This window comes from Nerophis lumbriciformis, linkage group LG23, assembly GCF_033978685.3.
Source record: "Nerophis lumbriciformis linkage group LG23, RoL_Nlum_v2.1, whole genome shotgun sequence".
NCBI classification, from domain to species: domain Eukaryota; kingdom Metazoa; phylum Chordata; class Actinopteri; order Syngnathiformes; family Syngnathidae; genus Nerophis; species Nerophis lumbriciformis.
Window position 1 is genome coordinate 37740823 of NC_084570.2, and position 14199 is coordinate 37755021.

Sequence of the window (14199 nt, forward strand, 5' to 3'; positions counted from 1 at the left end):
TCCAATCACTCTATTACAAAAAAATTAGTTATAGATATTATTGGAAACTCAAGACAGCTATGACATTATATTCTTCTTGGGAGCGGTATAGCTCGGTTGGTAGAGCAGCCGTACCAGCAACTTGAGGGTTGCAGGTTCGAGCCCCGCTTCCGCCATCCTAGTCACTGCCGTTGTGTCCTTGGGCAAGACATTTTACCCACCTGCTCCCAGTGCCACCCACACTGGTGTAAATGTAACTTAGATATTGGGTTTCACAATGTAAAGTGCTTAGAGTCACTTCAGAAAAAGCGCTATATAAATGTAATTCACTTCACTTCTTTACAAGTGTATGTACACTTTTTATCGCGACTGTGTATATATATATATATATATATATATATATATATATATATATATATGTGTATATATATATATATATATATATATATATGTTTGTATGTATATATATATATATATATATATATATATATATATATATATATATGTCTTAATAAGGTTATCCAAAAAATAGTGCTCGATACCGTAGTAGAGCGCAATATATGTATGTGTGGGAAAAAAATCACAAGACTATTTCATCTTGTGATTTTTTTCCCACACATACATATATATATATATATATATATATATATATATATATATATATATATATATATATATATATATGTATGTGTGTATATATACAATCATGCACATAAGTTTACATACCCTGGGAGAATTTATGATTTCTTGGCCATTCTTCAAAGGATATGAATGATAACACAAAAACCTTTCTTCCACTCATGCTTAATGTTTGTTTCTTCCACTCATGCTTAATGGTTGTGTGAAGCTATTTATTGGCAAACAACTGTGTTTACTCTTTTTAAATCAAAATGACACAAGAAAGTTTCCAAATGACCCTGATCAAAAGTTTACATACCCCAGTGACTTTGATCTGATAACATGCACAAAAGTTGACACAAACAGATTTGAATGGCTAATCAAGGTTCCAATCCTCACCTGTGACATGTTTGTTTGTAATTAATATGTGTGTATAAAAGGTCAGTGAGTTTCTGAGCTTCTGACAGACCATTGCATCTTCCATCCAGTGCTGCACAGATGTTTCTGGATTCTGAGTCATGGGGAAGGCAAAATAATTGTCAAAGGATCTGCAAGAAAAGGTAATTGAACTGCATAAAACATTGAAAGGGGTATAAAAAGATATCCAAGGAATTGAGAATGCCAATCAGCAGTGTTCAAACGCTGATTAAGAAGTAGAAAATGAGGGATTCAGGTAGACCAGCAAAGATTTCAGCCACAACTGCCAGGAAAATTGTTTGAGATGCAAAGAAAAATCCACAAATAACTTCAGCTGAAATACAGGACTATCTGAAAAATTGTGGTGTGGCTGTTTCAAGATACACCATAAGGAGGCACTTGAAGAAAAATGGGCTGCATGGTCGAGTCGCCAGAAGAAAGCCATTTCTGCGCAAATGTCACAAAGTATCCCGCTTACATTACGCCAAACAGCACAGAGACAAGCCTCAAAACTTCTGGAACAAAGTAATTTGGAGTGATGGCTTTCTCCTGGCGACTCGACCATGCATCCCATTTTTCTTCAAGTGCCTCCTTATTGTGCATCTTGAAACAGCCACACCACAATTTTTCCGATAGTCCTGTATTTCAGCTCAGGTTATTTATGGATTTTTCTTTGCATCTCGAACAATTTTCCTGGCAGTTGTGGCTGAATTCTTTGCTGGTCTACCTGAATCCCTCATTTTCCACTTCTTATTCAGCGTTTGGACACTGCTGATTGGCATTCCCAATTCCTTGGATAACTTTTTATACCCCTTTCCTGTTTTATGCAGTTCAATTACCTTTTCTTGTAGATCCTTTGACAATTATTTTGCCTTCCCCATGACTCAGAATCCAGAAACATCTGTGCAGCACTGGATGAAAGATGCAATGGTCTTTCAGAAGCCCAGAAACTCACTGACATTTTATACACACACATTAATTACAAACAAACAGGTCACAAGTGAGGATTGGAACCTTGATTAGTCATTCAAATACAAATTATATATATTTTTTACATTAATAATATTAAATCATTGCGTTTTTTAATATGATTTTTGTCCTCGTTTTTGACAATTTCATTTGCATAAATTTAAATATGAAATTTCCATTAAAAAAAGTAAAACTGCATAAAATAAAGCGCTTTAAAAACAAACCTGACTCACTGACGGTTTTATATTTTTAATATTACTATAATACATCGTTATATCTTTTTTTTTTTACTTTAATATTGAATCAATTTGTTTTTTTTATTTGATTTTGTCTTAATTTTTCTTTTTAAATAAACAATCTAATTTGCATAACATTTAAAAATACACATTCAATTCTTTAATAAAAATATATTTTTTTTATAAAAAATTCCATGCTTTCTAATGATCCATTGCCACTTTTTGAATTTAAATATAATTCTTGCATTCATTTTAAATGACAGAAAATACTTAGTGGTTGTGAATATTTGTCAATTAAATATGACATTTCCATAAAAAAAAGCAAAACTGCATGAAATAAAGCACTTTAAAAAACAACTGGTTCACTGAGAGTTTCATATTTTTAATATAACTATAATAAATGTTCATACATATTTTTTTTTACTTTAATATTATTAAATCAATTTGTTTTTTTAATATGATTTTGTCTTTTTTCTTTATATAAACAATCTAATTTGCATAGAATTAAAAAAATACACATTCAATTCTTTAATAAAAATATATTATTTGAATAAAAATTCCATGCTTTCTAATGATCCATTGCCACTTTTTAGAAAATGAATGGATGGATAATAATTGTTTATATATATTTTTTACTTTAATATTAATTCAATTTGTTTTTTAATATGATTTTTGTCTTCATTTTTTTTTAAGAAACAATTTAATTTGCATAGAATTTAAAAAATACGCATGTTCAATTCTTTAAAAAAAAAAAAATTTTTAGTAAAAACTCCATGCTTTCTAATGATTAATTGGCACTTTAAAAATTAAAACATAATTCTTATATTCATTTGAAAAGCCAGAAAATACTTAGTGTTTGTGAATATTTGTCAATTAAATATGACATTTCTATTAAAAAAGAAAAACTGCATAACATAAAGCGCTTTTTAAAAAAAAAATTCACTGAGAGTTTTATATTTTTAATATAACTGTAATACATTTATATATATTTTTTTTACTTTAATATTAAATCTATTTGTTTTTTTAATACAATTTTTGTCTTCATTTTTGACAGAAACAATAGTTTGCATACAATTTAAAAAATACAGATATTGTACTATTTAAAAAAATATATATTTTAATAAAAAATCCATGCTTTCCAATGATCCATTGCCCCTTTTTAAATTTAAATCTAATTCTTATATTAATTTTAAATGCGAGAAAATACTTAATATTTTGTGAATATTTGTCAATTAAATATTACATTTTCCATTAAAAAAAAAAAAAACTGCAAAAAACCTAAATCTCTCTTTAAAACAAACAAAAAAACAACTGATTTATTGTGACTTTTACTGTTTGTTCACATAAAGTGAAAGTTGCTTTGAGGACAAGAGGGTGCAAGAACTAACTCAGTCCAACAGATGGCGCTGCACATTCAAAACTTCCCGACAGAAATGGTACTATAATTCCAAAGTAGTTGGGAGGACTTTTTAAAGGACCCTCAGGCATGTTAGCAAATACCTAAACAACCCAGGGTTAGGCAGGTAATACACAGGTGTGAGGCAGGTAATATACAGGTGTGAGGCAGGTAATACACAGGTGTGAGGCAGGTAATACACAGGTGTGAGGCAGGTGTTAGTCTACGTACCCTCAGCATGATGCGATGCTCGATGTTGAGCAGGATCTTCTTCTTCTCCCGGTAGTCTCTGATGAGGGCGTGCAGCGTGTCGCAGTGAGGCACCCAGCCAATCAGGCCTGAGTTGGTGGACAGCGGGATGACAGCGTAGCGCTGGATGCTGAGGAGCGGGAGCAGAAGACACAGGTGAGGCGTGGAGCCACAGAGCGGAGGATCTGAGGCTACCTGAGGTTCTTGCGCAGGGAGGCGGGGTCGTTGGCCAGCAGGGTGTTGACCAGACCAAAGAGCTGCATGACTCTCTCGTCCTGACGCAGATCTTCGTGGCCCTTCAGCAGGAACATGAACTCATGGCCGTTGCTGCCTGCAGACAAACAACATGTGGGGGCCACACACTGAAACATGAAAACATGTGGGAGCCACACACTGAAACATGAAAACAAGTGGGGGCCACACACTGAAACATGAAAATATGTGGGGGCCGCACACTGAAACATGAAGACATGTGGGGGCCACACACTGAAACATGAAAACATGTGGGGGCCACATACTGAAACATGAAAATATGTGGGGGCCACACACTGAAACATGAAAATATGTGGGGGCCACACACTGAAACATGAAAACATGTGGGGGGCACACACAAACATGTGGGGGCCACACACTGAAACATGAAAACATGTGGGGGACACACACTGAAACATGAACACATGTGGGGGCCACGCACTGAAACGTGAACACATGTGGGGGCCACACACTGAAACATGAAAACATATGGCGGCCACACACTGAAACACGAACACATGTGAGGGCCACACACTGAAACATGAAAACATGTGGCGGCCACACACTGAAACATGAACACATGTGGGAGCCAGATACTGAAACATGAAAACATGTGGGGGATACACACTGAAACATGAAAACATGTGGCGGCCACACACTGAAACATGAACACGTGTGGGGGCCACACACAAAAACATGAAAACATGAGGGGGCCACGCACTGAAACATGAAAACATGTGGGGGCCACACACTGAAACATGAACTTGTGTGGGGGCCACATGAACACGTGTGGGGGCCACGCACTGAAACATGAAAACAAGTGGGGGCCACACACTGAAACATGAAAATATGTGGGGGCCGCACACTGAAACATGAAGACATGTGGGGGCCACACACTGAAACATGAAAACATGTGGGGGCCACATACTGAAACATGAAAATATGTGGGGGCCACACACTGAAACATGAAAATATGTGGGGGCCACACACTGAAACATGAAAACATGTGGGGGGCACACACAAACATGTGGGGGCCACACACTGAAACATGAAAACATGTGGGGGACACACACTGAAACATGAACACATGTGGGGGCCACGCACTGAAACGTGAACACATGTGGGGGCCACACACTGAAACATGAAAACATATGGCGGCCACACACTGAAACATGAACACATGTGAGGGCCACACACTGAAACATGAAAACATGTGGCGGCCACACACTGAAACATGAACACATGTGGGAGCCAGATACTGAAACATGAAAACATGTGGGGGATACACACTGAAACATGAAAACATGTGGCGGCCACACACTGAAACATGAACACGTGTGGGGGCCACACACAAAAACATGAAAACATGAGGGGGCCACGCACTGAAACATGAAAACATGTGGGGGCCACACACTGAAACATGAACTTGTGTGGGGGCCACATGAACACGTGTGGGGGCCACGCACTGAAACATGAAAACATGTGGGGGCCACACACTGAAACATGAAAACATGTGGGGGCCACACACTGAAACATTTCAAAGTTTTCATTTTCCAAACTAGTACAATAGCTCATTCACAGTGGAAGCCATGACCTCGGTCTTTAAGTGACATGTAAACCAGTACGTGTCTGAAGTGTCTTGCTCAAGGACACAAGGACAGTGACCAGGATGGCGGACGCAGGGATTGAACCTGGAACCCTCAAGTTGCTGGCACTGCCGCTCTACCAACCGAGCCACGCTGCCCCAATGACAATTTTTTGTTTTTGTTTTTTAAGTCCCACTAAACTTGTTGGGTATCCAAAAGGGTCCCACTCATAAAAGTGTTAAAAATAAATCCTACAATATTTAATAGTTTTTACTTTCAACAAGTACATCTATATCAACATCAGATCTATTTGTCCATTATAAGTTTTGTTTTAAGCTCTTTTTGTTAAAGAAAACCTTGTTTTTTTATGGAAAAAACACAAAATATGCAACATTTTCCCAAAATTTTTTAGAGAGAGGTATATTGAAATATTTGATGTGAAGTAATTAAATACGTCAATAATTCATAACATTGATTTTGATTAATTATTATTTTTTAGCAATGACAGTTTGTTTTCTTAAGTGCCACTAAAATTCTTGGGGATCCAAAACAGTCCCACTCATAGAAGTGTTAAAAATAAATCCTACAATATTTAAGTTGTTTTTACTTTCAACAAGTATATCTATATCAACTTCAGATCTATTTGTCCATTATAAGTTTTGTTTTAAGCTGTTTTTGTTAAAGAAAACCTTGTTTTTTTATGGCAAAAACACAAAATATGCTGCTTGTATCGCACACGATATCACACACAAGTAAACTCTCTGCAGGACTGCTCGTATCGCACATGATATCACACACAAGTAAACACCCTACAGGACTGCTTGTATCGCACATGATATCACACACACAAGTAAACACGCTGCAGGACTGCTTGTATCGAATATGACATTACCGGTATACACAAGTAAACACTCTGCAGGACTACTTGTATCGCACATGATATCACACACAAGTAAACACTCTGCAGGACTGCTCGTATCGCACATGATATCACACACAAGTAAACACTCTGCAGGACTGCTTATATCGCACATGATATCACACACACAAGTAAACACGCTGCAGGACTGCTTGTATCGCACATGATATCACACACAAGTAAACACGCTGCAGGACTGCTTGTATCGCACATGATATCACACATTTTACGAGCTAGCACATATAATTTGATACTTTTTATTGATGATATCATAATGATATCCGATATCAATTTTGTATCAAGACAATGAATCAATTTAATGTTAGCAATCTTAAAAGCATTTCTTAGATAAAGTAGCATTTTAACGTTCTCAAGTGTAAAAATAAGTTAACCACAGATAATTATAAAACATAAAACCAATTAAAAGCTTACTTAACCCTCATTTGATGCTCGGGAGGCAAGTTATTTCCCATAAAAACTACAAAAAGATGCAAGACTTCTTTTGTTATTATCAAGGCATCCATGTTGTATTGAGCAGCTAGGACAAACTACTTTCCAATACGTAACATGACTGCTTCTATGACAGTCGTCACAGTTTCAAAAACAACAACAAAGGAGTTGATTCTTTACAAAACTGGCAACCTCTGGGTCAAAGTGTGAGCACTCCTGCCATATTAAGGATTTTTATTTTTTTATTATTTAAATGCTATTTATTTATATTCTCTCAGACGGTTGGAGAGGGATCCAAGTCAAGTAAGTGGAAGTTGGTTCTTGCAAACACAAAGTGCTCCTGTCTTATAGAGGATCTTTGACACACACTGCTAGCAAGGAGTTACCCATGATGGTGAGTTTGCGCGGGCGCTGCTTGGAGGTGATGACCTGCAGCGAGGGCGCGATGGACTGGATGCGGATGATGGGCTGGTTGGGGTCGTAGGTCCCGGGCACGGCCAGCTCCAGGTCGCGACACATCAGCAGCTTGGGCGACACGTACTGCAGCTCCAGGGATGTGAGCTGGAAGGACATTTGAGAAAATGTATTCTCTTTAAAAAAGGTGCAGGGTTTAAAACTAAAGATACAGTCGTGGTCAAAAGTTTACATACACTTGTAAAGAACATAATGTCATGGCTGTCTTGAGTTTCCAATCATTACTACAACTCTTATTTTTTTGTGATTGGAGCACATACTTGTAGGTCACAAAAAAAATTCATGAAGTTTGGTTCTTTTATGAATTTATTATGGGTCTAGTGAAAATATGAGCAAATCTGCTCACATTTTAAGTTGGACTTACATCCGAGCCTGAGGTTTTCATTTGGGCGTACCTGGGGCAACTGTTTGGAGATGCGTCTGAAGACGTGGTAGTACAGGTCCCAGGCCTGGGTCAGGTCTTTCACGTTTCCAGAGCGCATGTACTTCCTGCACCAGTCCTGAGCCTCCATCAGGTCTCTGCCGTATGCCTTCAACATCCATCAACATTTAGTTAATGTAAAATACATTTGAAAAAGTTCCATTCTGCAAAATCCTGAATTTGTCCAGTTGGACTTTCCCGAGGACGCCTTTGACCCCGACCTGCCAGAGACGCACCTGATTGAAGGAGGTCTCCTTCAGAGTCTGCGGGCCCCTCTCCATCATGGCGTGCAGAGGCTCCAGGACGGCGAACATGCCCTTGACATTGCGCTCCCCGAAGTAGAGTCGTGACGCCTCCTCCAGGCCCTCGTGCCACATCTCGTGCCACAGGATGGCCACCCGGATTAGCTCCTCGCTCACCTGGGACCCAGGATGGGCGAGAGGACCTTGAAACACTTGCAAACTCGGGACAGAACACTTTGGTGCGGTTTATGACAGTACAGAACATTTAGTACGGCACTGAGACTACGTGTGACAACCACTGGAGTCATAGCTAACGGCCGTGCTAAGGAGGAGGCGGAGATTGAAAAGACTCTTCCGTCCTGTTTGGGAACACTTGGCCTTCCCAGTGAAATAATGAGAGGAAAGACTAACACTCCTGGCAGTTTACATCTGGGGTGCCGAAACTTTTTGACTTGGGGGGCCGCATTGGGCTAAAAAATGTATACAAAGTATATATGTATATATACAGTATGTATGTGTATTTATATATACATACGTATGTATACCGTATTTTCCGCACTATAAGGCGCACCGGATTATTAGCCGCACCTTCTATGAATTACATATTTCATAATTTTGTCCACCAATAAGCCGCCCCGGACTATAAGCCGCGCCTACGCTGCGCTAAAGTGAATGTCAAAAAAACGCTGCGCTAAAGTGAATGTCAAAAAAACAGTCAGATAGTTCAGTCAAACTTTAATAATATATTGAAAACCAGCGTTCTAACAACTCTGTCCCAAAATGTACGCAAATGTGCAATCACAAACATAGTAAAATTCAAAATGGTGTAGAGCAATAGTAACATAATGTTGCTCGAACGTTAATGTCACAACACACAAAATAAACATAGCGCTCACCTTCTGAAGTTATTCTTCATTCGTAAATCCTTCGAATTCTTCGTCTTCGGTGTCCGAATTGAAAAGTTGCGCAAGCGTGGTATCCAAAATGGCCGGTTCCGTCTCGTCGAAGTCATCGGGAGTCAGTGTCGCTGTTGTTCTGTGAATCCTGCCTTCCGGAAAGCTCGGACCACAGTTGTGACCGAAATATCTGCCCAGGCATTTACGATCCACTGGCAAATGTTGGCGTATGTCGTCCGGAGCTGTCTGCCCGTCTTAGTGAAGGTGTGTTCGCCTTCGGAGCTGTGTGAAAAAAGCCACCCGGCCTCTTCGCGTAAACTTCCCTTAACCACTCGCTCATCTTTTCTTCATCCATCCATCCCTTCGAGTTAGCTTTTATGATGACGCCGGCTGGAAAGGTCTCTTTTGGCAAGGTCTTCCTTTTGAATATCACCATGGGTGGAAGTTAGCATGGCAAGCTAGAACCACAGTGAAGGATGACTTCTCATTCCCTGTGGTGCGAATATTCACCGTACGTGCTCCCGTTCCACAGTGCGGTTCACAGGAATATCAGTTGTTGTGAAATACGGTAGTAATCCGTGTGCGGATGGAGAGATTGCGTCTTTTTATGAACCGGATCCTTGTCCTTTGTAGGAGCCATTTTGTGGTCTTTACAGATGTAAACAGGAAATGAAACGTACGGTGATATCCGCGCGTTTTTTCTTCTTCTTCCGGGGGCGGGTGGTTGCTTAAAGCGCTTCCTGTTCTATGGGGGCGGGTGCTTTCCTTGGCGGTTGCTTGCGTAGAAGAAGAAGCGCTTCCTGTTCTACCGGGAAAAAAGATGGCGGCTGTTTACCGAAGTTGCGAGATCGAAACTTTATGAAAATTAATCGTAATAAAGCGCACCGGGTTATAAGGCGCACTGTTAGCTTTTGAGAAAATTTGTGGTTTTTAGGTGCGCCTTATAGTGCGGAAAATACGGTATATGTATGTTTTTATATACATATAAACACACATATATAGCTTATACATATGTATGTGTACGTATTTATGTGTATAGATATATATATATATATGAAAACATATATATATATATATATATATATATATATACGTATATATATATATATATAAATAAATATATACAGTATGTATAGTCGAGGTTTCTGTGGTTTATTTGTTATACAGTGCTCAATACCAGGGTAGAGCGGAATATACGTTAGGTCAAGAAAAACACAGAGGCTATTTCATCCCTACAAGCCTGTTTCCAGGCTTGTAGGGATGAAATAGCCTCTGTGTTTTTCTTGACCTAATGTACATATATATGTATATATGTGTTATAATACAATGGATATACAATTAATATAATTGAATATTAAGATTATGTGAAAGTTGGACTACTACCTTGTTTACTTACATAACATCCTTAAAGTGTTGTAATCAATCCGAAATATCAAGCAGCAAAAGTGCACCAAACATGGATAAGTGTGGGGATAGTGTTTGCATTTTTCCCATTATACATTGTAGTAGATTTAAAGGGTGTCATTTTGAATTATGTGTTGTGTTTGGACATTTTTTTTATAAAATCCACAAAGTTGAGTGAGAAGGTTGTGTTATGTGTTGACTTTTTGTGTTGGTTTATTTGCACCATAAGTGGGAAAGGTTGTTTGGATTGGGTCATATAAGTTAATGCTGTTAATGCTAACTTTGAGGTAAAATTCATGGTCATTGATGTAAAATTACTGACACTGCCCACAAGATGGCAGCAAATTAGACTGTCAGCTATTTAAAATAGAACTGCTAGCATCCCACGGGAAAAATTCCGTATTACACTGACCCGCGGCCTGTAGCTTGGACACCTTTGGTTTACGTCACCTCATAGGACTATAGACCTGCAAGACCGTACCATGATTGCCTGCTGGACCAGCGTGTTGCAGTGTTCGCACATGTTCTTCAGGATCTTGTTGGCGGCGTTGTGGCGAGCCGTAGTGGTGGACTTGGAGGCCACGGTCAGCGGGTAGATCAGCGCCTGGCGAGGGGGCGACACAGATGCAATCACCAGTCTCAACATCAGGTTTTGGTTGTAGAAGCAGACTTACTTGGGGATGGTAGCGGCCGATGTCTGTGAGCAGCTGGTGGATGAGGCGACCCACCAGAGCACGAGGAGTGTCGATTCGAGCGATGAGTTGCGGGATCACCTAAAATAGCACAAGAACGATTAGGAGTGGTAATAGCTATTTTTGGTGACACCTAGTGGTCACAATAATCCACAAAGTTAAGCTCAAGCTGCAGTAAGTTGAATGATGCGGACACTTTTGTTACTGGATACTTTCTAACACTGCCTTGGAGACTTTTTGTACGTGTAAGTAATATGTAACTATAATTATTTGATACTTGTATATACTGACAAATGTCACCTTTTATTGTTCAATGATTATTACCTATGTCTAGCTTGTGTGCTATTGTGTGCTTAGCCGTTGTGTAGCTGCTAGCTCCTAGTACCCTATAGCCTAGCATGTTTACCTTTTGTAAATTACTTTAGTGAAATAGGATAAATTGTGTGTCCATTGGAGGGCATTTAAATGTTAACTGTCCCTCCAGCTTTGCACAGCATGTGCAATACAGCAGGACTGCTTGTATCGCACATGATATCGCACACAAGTAAACATGCTGCTAGACTGCTCGTAAACCACAAATCATCACACACAAGTAAACACACTGCAGGACTACTTGTATTGCACATGATATTAAACACGTAAACACGCCGCAAGACTACTTGTATCGCACATATTATTGCACACAAGTAAACACGCTGCAGGACTGGTTGTATCGCACATGATATCACACACAAGTAAACACTGCAAGACTGCTTGTATCGCATATGATATCACACACAAGTAAACACTGCAAGATTGCTTGTATCGCACATGATATCACACACTGCAGGACTGCTGGTATCACACATGATATCACACACAAGTAAACACACTGCAGGACTGCTGGTATCACACATGATATCACACACAAGCAAACACGCTGCAGGACTGCATGTATCGCACATGATATCACACACAAGTAAACACTGCGGGACTGCTTGTATCACACATGATATCACACTGTAGGACTGCTTGTGTCGCACATGATATCACACACAAGTAAACACTGCAAGATTACTTGTATCGCACATGATATCACACACAAGTAAACAATCTGCAGAACCTCTTATATCGCACAATATATCACACACAAGCAAACATTGCAAGACTGCTTGTATCACACATGATATCACACACAAGTAAACACTGTAGGACTGCTTGTATCGCACATGATGTCACACACAAGTAAACACTCTGCAGAACTGCTTGTATCACACAAAATATCACACACAAGTAAACACTGCAAGACTGCTTGTATCGCACATTATATCGCACACAAGCAAACACGTTGCAAGACTGCTTGTATCGCACATTATATCGCACACAAGTAAACACGCTGCAAGACTGCTTGTATCGCACATGATGTCACACAAGTGAAAACCGCAAGACTGCTTGTATCGCACATTATATCGCACACAAGTAAACACGCTGCAAGACTGCTTGTATCGCACATTATATCACACAAATGAACAATGCAGGACTGCTTGTATCGCACATGATATCGCACACAAGTAAATACTCGTGAAGATTTTGACAGGGTGGGGCACAGGTTATGAATAATAACAGGTTATAATAAGAACATAAAACCTACAATGGGACGGCGTGGCTCAGATGATAGAGCGACCATTCCAGCAACTTGAGAGTTCTCGGTTCGATTCCAGCCTCTGCCATCCACAATGAATGGTGGTGGTGGTGGTGGGCGGGGCATAATAGCAGTCTACCGCAGGACAGCTGTGGCTGCAAATGTAGCTTATCACCATCAATGTGTGAATGTGGCCTCTCAGTTCTCTGTCATGTGCTTTGAGTGTCGAGAAAAGGGCTATATAAATCTAATCCACTATTATTACTAGTTATAAACTATATTAGGGCCTGAAAGTGTGAGGTGGAAACACAATGCATTGTGGGTCTTGCTGGACTCTAAAGAGCTTGTTTACACGGCTGAATGCAAGACTCTGTCCTAAAGTTGTCTTCTTTTCTTTAAAAGTGTAAAAACTGCCACAATTATGGTCCTGGTAGCTTTAAGAAAAAACAATATTTGTTGAGATTTGTCTTATTTCCAGCGCAGAAGCAAAGGCAAAAGAAGTCAGGTTAGTGAGTTAATAATGATATGGCGACTAGCTTGGATAGCAGCCGTGAGACCATCAAACATGACTTTTAACACATCACCTGGTACATGTTGTGATACCATCAAACATGACTTTTAACACCATCACCTGGTACATGTTGTGAGACCATCAAACAGGACTTTTAACACATCACCTGGTACATGTTGTGAGACCATCAAACATGACTTTTAACACCATCACCTGGTACATGTTGTGAGACCATCAAACATGACTTTTAACACAATCACCTGGTACATGTTGTGATACCATCAAACATGACTTTTAACACCATCACCTGGTACATGTTGTGAGACCATCAAACATGACTTTTAACACATCACCTGGTACATGTTGTGATACCATCAAACATGACTTTTAACACATCACCTGGTACATGTTGTGAGACCATCAAACATGACTTTTAACACCATCACCTGGTACATGTTGTGAGACCATCAAACATGCCTTTTAACACATCCCCTGGTACATGTTGTGAGACCATCAAACATGACTTTTAACACATCACCTGGTACATGTTGTGATACCATCAAACATGACTTTTAACACCATCACCTGGTACATGTGAGACCATCAAACATGACTTTTAACACATCACCTGGTACATGTTGTGATACCATCAAACATGACTTTTAACACATCACCTGGTACATGTTGTGAGACCATCAAACATGACTTTTAACACCATCACCTGGTACATGTTGTGAGACCATCAAACATGCCTTTTAACACATCACCTGGTACATGTTGTGAGACCATCAAACATGACTTTTAACACCATCACCTGGTACATGTTGTGAGACCATCAAACATGACTTTAAACACCATCACCTGGTA

General features: G+C 39.4%; 1 protein-coding gene across 1 annotated transcript in view; it reads right to left on the reverse strand.

Moving 5' to 3' along the window:
* The window catches only part of mtor (mechanistic target of rapamycin kinase), a 277393-nt gene that overhangs the window by 46115 nt on the left and 217079 nt on the right, over positions 1–14199 (reverse strand). The window contains exons 42-48 of the mRNA XM_061985591.2: positions 11183–11281; positions 10990–11112; positions 8203–8385; positions 7941–8075; positions 7458–7632; positions 4060–4195; positions 3847–3994 (exon numbers count right to left, since the gene is read on the reverse strand). Of these exons, the coding sequence (XP_061841575.1) occupies positions 3847–3994; positions 4060–4195; positions 7458–7632; positions 7941–8075; positions 8203–8385; positions 10990–11112; positions 11183–11281 (999 nt within the window). The remainder of the gene's footprint in view (positions 1–3846; positions 3995–4059; positions 4196–7457; positions 7633–7940; positions 8076–8202; positions 8386–10989; positions 11113–11182; positions 11282–14199) is intronic.